The sequence below is a fragment of the Typopeltis vanoorti genome, chromosome 25, assembly GCF_054136105.1.
Source record: "Typopeltis vanoorti isolate ZY-2024b chromosome 25, IOZ_Tvanoo_1.0, whole genome shotgun sequence".
Lineage (NCBI taxonomy): Eukaryota > Metazoa > Arthropoda > Arachnida > Uropygi > Thelyphonidae > Typopeltis > Typopeltis vanoorti.
Genome location: NC_143573.1, coordinates 63,462,975 through 63,475,812, shown reverse-complemented (window position 1 = coordinate 63,475,812; position 12,838 = coordinate 63,462,975). Strand labels below are relative to the sequence as shown.

The 12,838-nt window shown below is 36.8% G+C and overlaps 1 protein-coding gene across 1 annotated transcript in view; it reads left to right on the top strand.

Moving 5' to 3' along the window:
- Positions 1–1,318: 1,318 nt before the first annotated feature.
- The window catches only part of LOC150092796 (uncharacterized), a 61,034-nt gene continuing 49,514 nt past the window's right edge, over positions 1,319–12,838 (top strand). Inside the window, exons 1-2 of the mRNA XM_090414280.1 lie at positions 1,319–1,730; positions 12,504–12,661. Coding sequence (XP_090270406.1) covers positions 1,319–1,730; positions 12,504–12,661 — 570 coding nt within the window. The remainder of the gene's footprint in view (positions 1,731–12,503; positions 12,662–12,838) is intronic.

Below are 12,838 nucleotides of genomic sequence, written 5' to 3'. Positions count from 1 at the left end.
GCGACTTCTTAAGTTGTTTCCATAGGGCATCTTTTCTTTGTATGTCTGTTAGTATGTTGTCTGTTATCCATGGATTTTGTTTCGTTTGGAGGCATATTTTTATTTTTGTTAATGCTTTGTTATATATTTTGTTAAATGCAAGTTTAAGATTATTATATACAGCTTCAGCAGAGTCTAAAGATGCTATCTGCATCCAGTCTGTTTTTCTGATTTCATCGTTCACTATTGCTTCGTTTACATGTTTTGTAGTCTCAGTGATTTTTATGGGTTCTGGTTCAGTGTGTAACTGCAATGCTGTGAAATAATGGTCTGATAGTTTGCATGTTATGACGGCTGCTGTGTGGCTGTTTGGAGGGGCCCTTATATTTATATGATCAATGCAGGTTGAGGTTGTTGTGTTTCCGACTATCTCTTCTCGTCTATACGACTGTATGGATGGGGTTATGTTATATGCAGATAATGGGTCTAGGTTATTAATAATAATAATAATAATAATAATAATAATAATAATAATAATAATAATAATAATAATATAGCCGAAGAAATGAAATATGCTATTACTAGCATTGTTTCTGAGATATTTTTCTGATCTTTAGTGTTAGTAATAAAAATTTGCGAACGCCTTTCTTACCTTCCCTTTCATTTCATTATGTATAAAATGTCTTTTACTACCTAAAGGTGTTAGCCGTTTTCTCCTAACTAACTTTTGGAAACTAGTAAGCAGCCAGTCACTGACCGCTTACACAAGACTATCATTTAATTGACATCTGGGAAGTAGAGTACGTAGACAACTACCGCCTTCTCGTAATCATTATCCTTAACTCTATATATTGTTGTCTGAAGTAGTATGTAGCCTTGGAGCAACGTTTTACACAGGTAACAAAGCCAGTTACATGTTTAATTCTAGAAAACTGTCGATTAGAACAATTTTTTCGCCAGCCTCGTCAACTTGCAGTAGTTAGTTAAATGAGGTTTACTAAAATATTTATAATATAAATTAAAAATATTTATATACCAATAACTAAAATAAAATTGATCTTCTTTTTCATTATTCAGAGAGAAAAGTAAACTCTTTTAGCCTTTATTTTTTATTTTATTTATTTATTTATTTATTTTGGAAAATGATAGGTAGCAGGTTTTCAGCCTTGTTCTTAAATTGATTACTTTAGTTTACCTACCAATGATTTATAGACTTACGAGTGATGAGAGTACGTCAGACAATTGTTGCCTGATATTATTGTTCCTCTCTAGTATTATGCCCACATAGACAGCAACTTTAGAGGAGTTGGCGACTTTTAAATATATGTGTATGTCTGAAATGGAGGAGAGTGGAAGTGCTGAAAAGGAAGTACTTTTAAAAGAATTAGAATGGGAATTGAGAACCCTTCAGAATGAATTAAGAGGGTGTAATGTTAGTGAAGATGTGATAAAAGAATGCCTTGACCAAGTCTTTTTTGAAGCTGAGTGTCGGAGTAGTCGGCTTCAAACATTAAATCGATACATTAGTCGAACGTTTGTATTTGTGTGGAGGATTATATGTATGCTAGTTTCTACATTGTGGACTATATTTAAAGTAATTTTATTCATCGGAATAGTATATACATTTGCTACTTGTCATAATCCAACACAGAAATTTATTATGCGACATTCGCAACATTTGATATATCCAGTAATGCGATCAGTACGATTGTGGACACTTCCCGTAATACGAAAATATCAGTCCTTGACTGGTAAGTAAAAAGAAGTTTGAAAAGAAACTGAAATTTTAATGATAGCAGTTCCTTCCCCTCCTGGTCATATACAATCATCTTAGATGTGCGTTATAAAGAAATGCATCACATGCTGAGAGATAGATCATCACATTTAGGTTTGTTAACATGAAGTTTGGGAAGACAGTAAAATAAATGGAATCAGTAAAAAAGTGGGGGGGAGGAAACAAGTGTGCAGAAAGCATCCTGTGATGAATATTAAAAAAAAAAAAAATTAAAGTTTTATATTAATTTGAGAAAATAATGTTATTCGAGAAAACCGTTTTATTATTGAACATTAAAATGTTCAATAGGAAAACTTACTCAAGTGTCAAACTTACAAAGAAGAGTTGTTTACACACAGATTTCAGACTGTTACATACCAAAGTTGGGGAAACTTTTTTTTGCTCACCTTTTATGGATTAAAATAAGAATCTTGTCAACCTTTTTCTGACACGCATGCACACACACACAAAAAAAAACACTACAGCTATCTGTCATGTAGAGTATTTTAATAATATATATATGGTAATACACCATTTTTGCTACCTGTATATGAAAATATAATATTTTGATTTAGCTCAGTATCTGCACACAGATGCAGCTTCTGATGAGCTCCCCCCCCCCCTCACAAAGCTCATCTACTGGACAATCTGAGTATCCCTTTCTACATCACTGGTGGAACTAGCAGTGATGTAGATAGGGATACTCTTCCATTCATATAGCAGTGGGTTTTGAGTGGGGGGGGGGATTTGTGCCAGCTTCTCGGTACAAAACTTGTACCGAGAAGTTTTGAACGGTAGTGAGTTTACCTGCCCCTTAGTGCAACCGAGGTATTGAGTGGTGGTGCCTACTGCTAAGTAAATCTCAGGTGTTGAATGGTGGCAAATTCTTGCCTGCTGCTTAGTAAAGTTGAGGTTTTGAATGATAGTGGACATTTGCTGCTGTTCAGTAAAGCTGGTATTCCAAGTGATAGTGGATTATAACCTGTTGATTAGTTTTTATATATTTATTCATTTATTTTGTCTCCCATCCATGATAGGTTGTAAACCTACAGTACATCAGTACTGTTGGTCAGTGGGCTAAGGATTTTTTTAATTTTTTTTATCCTTTTGCACTGTTTTGTTTGTTTTTATATTGTGTGGAAACCGTGCTCTAGTAACCAAACATGGAACATTTTTCAACTTACTTGGGACCTCCAATGAGTAGGATATTGGTCTTATACTGACTGATGAAATTCATTTCCTGCCTGAGGAAAATCACATACATCCATGCAGGGTTCAGAACCTCTAACATGTTCTAAGTGAAGCTGAGGTTTGAACAGTGTTGGACTCTCACCTACTGCTTAGTAGAACTGAAGTGTTGAATGGTAGACTTATACTACTGCTAAGTAAAGCTGATATTTTGAATGGGTTTATGCCTGATAACACAACTGAGGTACTGTACTTGATGGTTGACAATGGAACCTGATGTTTTTTTTGGGGGGGGGGAGGAAAGAGAGTAATCTTTTTAGAACTCCCTCATCAAGTTCTGAAATAGTCTCATAGTCATTGTACTGAAGACTGAATTTTAACAACCAATCTCATATGGAGGTGCTCAAGTTTTCCCTCCTGGAAACTCAGGTTTTTCATCTCACAAAACAGGCATAAAACTTATTACCTCAATAAAGACTAAAATCAATATGCATAGTGACCTTTCATATTGCCTTTCAATATGTATACACATCTAAAAGGGAGGGTGCTATACATTATGAGATACGGGGACAGTTTGATAGAAATTCAACTCCCTGTATGGCAGACAGGGAATTAAATCAGAAGCCATATTGTAAACAAGTGAGCAGAATAGCTGAAACATCACTTGGATGTTGGAATAGTAATCCAAATGTGTCAGCAGCTCACATCTGGATTACTGTTCACAGACTTGATTGCCTGGATTTATTGGGAATGAAGAAGTGGTAGAGAGGATCTAGAAGTGTGTGTGTATGTGTGTGACTAAGATGGTGCTAGGTCTGAAATGATCCCTGTGAAAGACAGATTGAAGGATTTTGGGTTATAAAACTTAATTAGTAAGTAGCAAAGAAAGAATATGAAAGAAACATTGTGCTTGACATGGGTATAAGGACTAGTTTGCTTGGAAAGTGGTAAATGAGTGGAATAGGTTGAGGTGGTCACAAATGCATTCTCAATCTCTCTCTCTCACTCTCTCTTTTTGTGTGAGTGAGTGAGATCAAGTGATAGGTATTGTGCGAAGAATGGTTAGTGTCGGCCTTCTGTGAAGAGTCTTCGGACTCCATAGAGGTGCAAAACAATAATAATAGTAACATTAGGCTATAATGAAGACTAATGTAACTATCCATTTGCTGTATGTTTACTCTAATGATGTAATGAGACTCATCATAATAAAAAAAAATAGTGTTTAATACAAAAACATATTTCATGATGAGCATCTCAATTTATCATTAGATGGGCACACTAAATGGATAGTTACATGAAGCAAACATTACATAGTGCATTCTTTTACCTTGCTTAGGTCAGTAATACAATAATACTATTAGGAAGCCAAGGAACATTCAAACATAGCCAGTGGAGTTTCACATGGTACAAGTATATGCAAATAGAAACATTAAAAAAAAATTATATCATCATCATCAAATTTCTGACATGTACCCTCAAGGGGGTGTACAGGATATTGATAGTACTACATGAAAAACTAACATCATTACTAACTTCCTATCTACAATTTTCCAATTATCAATCTGTTACACTTCAAGACTCCAACATTATCAGATCTTATATTTCTATCTTCTAAGGCACTTTTTGCAGTATCAATCCACCTATATCTTAGTCTTCCTCTGGATCTTTCCTGCCAACCTGAAAAACAAGTGTTCTGTTTATCTTTCCTCTCCTATTCTGTTTAAGTGACAATACCACCTGAGATTAGCTCTGCTAACATATTCCTGGATGATAACAATGTCAAGTTCTTGCCTCATATCCTCATTTTTAATATGATATTGCCATTGATTCTATCTATTCATGCCCCTAATCTTTATTATTACTATTATTATGGGTGACTCCAAGGAGTCCTTAGACTCATTGAGGGAGGTCCTAAACATAATGTCCATCACAACTATTCGACATTCACATAATATCTATCATACTTTGTCTTGAACTCATTCACTGTCATAGCACCCACAACAGACTCTGGCAGCTTATTCCACTCATTCACCACTCTAAAAGTGAAAAACCTAGCTCTAACACCCTTACTAACCACACTCTTTCCCAGCTTCCATGGATGACCCCAAGTCCTCCCACCACCAGTCCTGTTCTCAAAAATATCCTCTGAATTAATCCTATAGAAACCCTTCAGCAATTTGAATGTCTCAATCATATCTCCCCTTTTCCGCCCATCAACCAATTTTTGCAACCCACAAATCTTCAACCTGTTCTCATAAGGTTCATTCCATAGACCTGCTATCATCTTGGTCACTCGCCTCTGGATTCTCTCAACCTCCTCCCCATCAAGAAGAAACCTAGGTGACCAAATCTGGGCACAGTAGTCAAGATGGGGTCTTGTCAAGGCTTGATACAGAAGAACAATAACTTGCTTGTCTCTGCTCGTCAAAGTATTCTTCAGCATCCAAGTGATTTGATGAGCTGATTTAGCCACTTTTGCAATGTGTCCCCTAAACTTCAACTCTCTATCCACTAACACTCCCAAGTCCCTGGCCTCATCAATCTCCTGGAGTACAGTTCCACCAATGTGATATACTGCTGCTAATCTTTTCACCCCAAAATGCATAACCTTACATTTTGCCACATTAAATTGACATCCATTCTCCTCAGCCCAGACCTCCAATCTATCCAAATCATCCTGAAAAATTTTGACATCTTCTGCATTCACTATTGCCCTACCCAACTTTGCATCATCAGCGAACAAATGAACCGTTCCTCTCAGATCCTTCCCTATATCGTTAATGAACAAATTAAACAGTAGTGGTCCAAGAACAGAACCCTGCGGCACACAACTAGTCACAGGCCGTCTTTTGGACTCTACTCCTGAGTAAACTACTCTCTGATATCTCTCCATCAACCACCCTCCTATCCATCTCACCAACCCTATATCCATTCCCATATGTTGCAGTTTACGGATTAGAATTCCATGTGGTATCCTGTCAAAGGCCTTAACCAAGTCCAGCAGTATCACTGTAAACCCATTACTTTTATCCAGCGCAGCCGTCACTGTGTTATAAAACCTTAGCAAGTTACTGAGGACTGATCTACTCTTCACAAAACCATGCTGTCCCCCATACAGTATCTCATTTTCATCAATCCATTCCTGTATTTTTTCCTTGACTACTTTCTTGAAGACCTTGACAACGACTCCTGATATGCTGATCGGTCGGTAATTTGCAACAGTAGTCTTGGATCCTCCTTTATGCAGTGGAACTATTTTCCCCTCTTTCCACCCCTTCGAGACTAAACCAGAACCGAGACTCGGATTAAACAGCATGGTCAAGGGTACTGACAATTCTTTAGCCGCTTCACGTAAGACCCGTGCTGGTATACCATCCAATCCCACAGATGTATTCACATTAAGGTTCTGTAATAGACTATTCACCTCCACTTCATTCACCACAATTCCTGTATAAACTAATAGTTCCTTCATTCCTTCAATGTCACCACCTGGATGATATACTCTTGCAAAGTGCTCACTCAGTAATTCCACTATATCGACTGAATTCAGTGACCTCCCTACCATCGGCATTCCTTAAAATCATTCTGCCGTGTACAGTTTTTCTTTTGCTTGCGGCATATTGAAAGAACTGTTTGGGATTCTCTTTAGGTTGTATGGCTAATTTCCTTTCATAATCTGATTTTGCTTTTCTTACCATACTCGTTACCCTTCTGGCCTGCACTTTATACCGTTCATGTGCCTGCAGGTCACCTTTCTCCTTAAATTCCCTCCACAATTGTTTCTTTTTTTGCAGCTCAAGCTTAATGGTGTTATTCAGCCATTTAACCCCTACTTGATTTACTATTCAGACTCTAGGTATACAATCAGCCATAACCTCCTGCAAATGCTCCTTGACCACTTCCCATGCACTTTCAACATCTAGCCCTTGCAGTTTTACATGCCATGGCACAGAACCAAGCAATCTCCTAAGCTTGTCATACTTGCCAGCATGGTAATTCCACATGTACCCTGTCTTAATCGAAAATTTCACACAATTAGCCACCTCCTAGGTGACCTTATGATCACTCTTGCCAGCATGGTAATTCCACATGTACCCTGTCTTAATCGAAAATTTCACACAATTAGCCACCTCCCAGGTGACCTTATGATCACTCTCACCAATAGATGGCAACATGGTCATATTCATTACAGTCAAATTCTCAGATGCTATTACTAGGTCAAGCACTCTCGAACCCCTAGTATTTTCCATTACATGCTGTTTTAGAGCTATCCCTTAATAACTGAATAAAATCCAGTTCCTTCCTCACATGTATCCTCTCCTCCTTCCAATCAATGTTACCATAGTTGAAAACCCCATAATAATTACCCTCCTTCCACTCATTTCATCAATTTATTTATGCATACTATCTCCACCATCTATTCCATCACCTGGTCTATAGCAGCACCCAACTGTATATTTTGTTCTGCTAGTCTCAATCTCACATCAAATAGCCTCAAATAAGCTCTTTTCACTATCCTGCAATACAACTTCTATTCTCCTTGGCTGCAGTTCATCAGCTATCATCAGTAACACTCCCCCCCCCATTTTATTCTCTCTGTCCCTCCGAACACACTATATCCTACACATTCTATCCCATTAACTATATCATCTTCTGTCAGGCATGTTTCACTAATGCCAATAATCTGTGGCCAGGAAGAGCCGACCAAGGCCAAAAATTCTTCCTTCTTCTTCCTAATACTCCTGGCATTAGTATACATGAAATGCAGAGGTCCATTTGTCCCACCCCTATCTTGATGCGTTATACTAACTATCCCATTCTGATTTCTTGTCCTTCTTACTGGCTTGGGCACATTATATACATTCTTACACTCAACTGCCTCACTGATGTCTGCATATCCACTCCCCTCCCCCCTCCTTAATAGTTCTACTTTCCCTGATTTTGCACATCCACTTTCACTTCATTCAGCAACACTTTTTCCAGTCTTTGCACATGAAATCCATTCAAATTCAAGCCATCCATCTTGTACAAATCCTTTTGCCCATCAAACTCACTCCACATGTCCACAAACTCCACACCACACGTCTGCATAACCTGCACATAAAGTCATTTGCGATTATGGCCCTCCTCCTCCTAAACTCTTCTCTGTCATACTGCGGCAACAGACCCACTATCCTAACTCTGTTACTCTTTTCTTTCGCTACCTCTAATAATTCCTTCAAGTCCTCTCTCATATCAAATTTATCTCCTTTCAAATCATTCGTTTCTGCCACGACTATCATTTCTTTCACCCTCTGCTTTTTCACTCTAATACTCTCACTTACATCCTTAATTTTTGCACCCAGTAAGTACGATTTAGTCAAACTCTCATCTATCACACCTCTTACTAACGAGTCACCGTACAACACTCTTTCCTTCATTTCTGAAACACTTCCAATCATATGCTTATTTTTCCTTTCATACACTTGCTTATTTCCGTTAGCCGAGGCGCTCGGGAAAGAGTTTTGCAGTCGCTCCAACTGCCGCTTTGCCCTATGTATTACTCCGTGCAACCATGCGATATCACTCAGTACAACTAATTCCTCATTTTTTTCTCCCTCATCTTCTTTCTTAGGACTCTCATATTTGCGGTCTCTAGTCTTTGGTCAAGTGTTTTATTTCTAATCCAGCTCTCAGATCCATAAGTTAAAATTGGTTTGAACACTGTCTTGTATACAGCCAATTTAGTGTTTTGACTAATTTCTCTCTTATTCCATTATACATTTATTCAGTTGACTTCCTATCATACCAGCTTTATTGATTCTGTTGTCTATTTCCATATTTAATTTACCATCTTCATTAAAAATTATGCCTGAGTAGTTTTACTTGTTTTATAGGTTCTCCTTTCACAATGCAGTTGATATTTTCAATGCTTCTGCCTATTTTCATTGTCTTTGTCTTGTTATTGCTGAATTTCATACCATATCTATTACAACAGCTATTCAATTTAGTCAGAGAATCTTGCGGACTTGTAGCAGATTTATTTAGAAGTATAACATCTGCATAGAGCTGAGATTAAAATTTCCAATTTTGATATAGTATGCCCACAGATACGAGACCCTTCGACACTTCTGCACATGTCAAAAGAAGGAGAATCCACTCTGATAATAGGGTAATCAATCCGTATTGTGGGATGAGTGCTTTTTTATTACACATCGGAAAATTAACTTCTCTTTTATGATCATTGTAGTTTTTAAACTATTTTGCTTGTATAATAGTTGGAAAATTTTACGTATGAAGCACGTGATTTCACATGTTGGTGACCAATTCATACATCACCTTATTTCTTTCTTCCCTTCAACATGAAATGACTCTTCTAGGCAGTCTGCCAACGAGAGCTCTTGCTTCTGTGGTCGAACTATATAAGGTTTAATACCACTTTCCTTCATATTGTGATCAATATAGATAATGAATAACAGAGGGGATAATGTACATCCTTGTCTGACCAGATTTAACCTTAAACCATCTTCCTGTACTTCCTTCAATTCTAACTGCTGACTACTTACAACTCAAATAAAGACTAAGTATTGCTTTGATATAATGCTCCATTGACACCATACAACTGTAGGTTTTGAATGGCTTCCCTCTTGGCACTTTGTCATATGCCGTTTCTAGATCTACAAAACTTAAATACAGACTTCATTATATTCCCATGATTTCTCAACTATTTGTCGTAAAGCAAAAATTTGATCCTGACAGCCTCTATTTGACCTGAATCCAGCATGTTCTTCACCAAGCTTCATTTCTCAAGTATACAGGATCATAAATTCTATCCTCTACTGAATGGGATGCAGATCGATATTCATTTCTTCATCTTTATCATGGACTTACATGTTCAAAGCTGGATTAATGGTCCCAAGTGTGTAGTTCTGCAAGGCAGAGTACTACCTGTGATGGTGGATCCTATCGATCATTAGGGTATGTGGATAATCACTGATGCTTTTCTAACATCTCCCATTCAAAGTCTTTATGTTGAAGCAAATGAACTGGCTTTGTCACTTAGAAACATTTGTCACTTAGCTGTTCCCTAAAAATAGTCTCTTCTGGGGCATCCTACATAAACTAGTATGCTCTGCATTGGGAGGCTCAATATCACTCACAATAGACTGCCATCTATCTCTTTGGTGTGCATGTCAAAAAGATTGTGAAATCTATTGGCATGAATGCTGACTACCTTCCCCAAACATACCAGCATTCCTCCAGACAGGTTTGCACTCCATCTTACAACCTCTCTCTGTGCCAACTATTTAGGGAAGTTTCACACTATCATCTGTCTGCATGCAGTTATTTAATGCACACAGAGAAAAATCAGAGTGATTTTCTTTCCATCTATACTCATGGTTCAAGGTCTAGGACTTCTGTTGGTTGTGCTGCTTTATTTCCTGACTTCAGGGGCACGCTGGCAATGTGTGCAACGCACACAGGTGCCAAAGAGGAGGAAATACTTTAAAAAAAAATCTTTTTTTTTTTGAAAGCGATTTTTTTTAATTGGGCAGGGGGGATAGGGACACCAACTAAAGTTTTGCACACAGGTGCCAGACACTACTGCCACACCCCTTCCTGACTTTATCATATCCAATTATATCTCTCTTGATTTCAGTTGTTATGCAGCAGAGTTGTATCTAATTCAGCTTGTACAATATAAAAGAAAAACTACCAAAAGTATATGATTTATGCAGACTCACTGAGTTTTTACAAACCATTTCCTTTCCTCTGTGCATTTCATATCCAGTGCTTTGTGAAGTTCTACTATTGTTGTTTAAAGTGAAGTCCCTTAGTTTTGATGTTTGGTTGTGCTGGGTTCCCAGCTACTTTGTAATTGAGAGAAATGAGACTGTAGATGCAACTGCTAGATCAGCTCACACTTTTTTCTACATACTGTTTGTCAGTCCCATATACAGAATACAGACAGTTTATAAAATCCAAGATAATTACCCATTGGCAGTCATCATGGCAGAAAGCACTGACAAACAAATTACACATAATTAATCCTGAAATTAAGCATTGGCAGTGTAGGCAATGTAGAAACAAAAGCTGTTCTCTGCATCGGTCACAATCATCTTACATATTCTTATTTATTGAGGGCTAATAATCCACTGATGTGCGAACAATGCAACACTTAACTGACCATTTGTCACGTTCTGGTGAAGTGTGCCAGCACTTCACTCAAGAAAGGAATGAATTTTTCTTCTCTGGCTGAACAGATCTTATTAGACAGGCAAATTGCATGAATTGTTTTAACTTTTTTGAATCAGCTTTCCCAAGACTAACACTAATTTTAAGTGACATTCAGTGAAGAGATAGCTAGCAAATATTTGCCATTTCGTGGTCCCTAACACAATATTTTTAATGTCTGAAATAGTGTGTGTTCTACAGTTGATTTTCTTGAGTTTATGAGATGAAAAATCCAAATTTCTAGGAGGAAAAAAATCCACTTGCCCATGCCAGAGGTTGAGTAACTCTGGAACTGGTCAAATAAGGGCTTAGAAAGAGTTTCTCTAGTTGGCGACTAGAATCGAACCTAGATCATTCTTTGGTGGCCTACCACTGAAGAGTGCAAACATCACTTCCACTGAGCTGTACAGGCTCTAGATTTTGGTCATATATACAGAAAAACCATAATGTCATACAGGCTGTGCTATAAGTTTTTGATATTAGTTTTAATAAAAAAGAATTAATTTATACAACCACATGATTATAAACTCTATATGTTGAAATTGCTTTGCTTAACTTAATTTTTTTAAAATTGCCCTTTTTATATAAGATGCTATTTACTATTTCATTTATTTATTACTGTTTATTGTTACGTTGAGTACTGCTATCACCTTAGCTATCCTTATACACCCCTAATCATGGTCAACCAACTGCCATCCAGACCAGTTTAAACTTTTACTGAGCTGGACCATGGAGATATATTCGAGAGCTAAATCACTGTCGAAGTAATATTTCCATATAACAGTAGCAATATTTTATTTTATTTTATTTATATTTTATTCTGTTTTTATTTATTTATTTTATTTTATTTTTTCTTTCTCGGAAGTACCTTCAATATATGTAAGGAAGAAATAATAGTTTTTGCAGTGGCTGGTTGATTCGTGCTAGGTCATAGGAATTGCAAATGGCATGCACTTCTTTTCATCCATTTTATTAAATTCATGTAGCATATTGTACAGCATACACATGTGGTGTCCCAATTTGATTTCAATCTTTCAAAAGACAAATAGTATCCTTATTTTCTCATTTTTGCTATAGATCAACAGTGTCATTTTTCTGTACACTTGCATAAACAAAAATTATTTGGTTTCTTATTTCAGAGATTCAACGAAAAACAACTGAAATGCACAACCAGTCTTCCCTCACAGTCTGTAACTAATGTTTAACATGAATATGCTTGTTATATCCTTATTAACTGGCTACATGGATCAGATATATCAATAAAGTTCTACTCCACAATGATCATATCAGAATTGACTTAAGATTTCTATTACATTACCAAAACTTTCTTGTCTTGAATTATTTTCAGAATGGCATGAAGAAGAATGTCTGCTGAGAAATCCTTTTTATCAAGAACCTCCTCTAAATTGTTGGCCTTGTGAAGATGTTCGTAGTTTAGTTGACTTGACAGGACTTCGTAATTACAGTGCTGCATACTGCTACAATGAAAAACCTTTCATTGTAAGGGTATGTAAGATTTTATAGATGTGCATTTATTTGTGATTTGTATATTTTCTTCTCAATGAGCTTTTTTTGTAGTAGGGGCAACCACAGTGCTTAAATGTTTTTGATATTTAGTGTACATATACTATATATAATATCAATCAAATTTTTTTACTAAAAGGTTAACTGTTTTGTATTTAT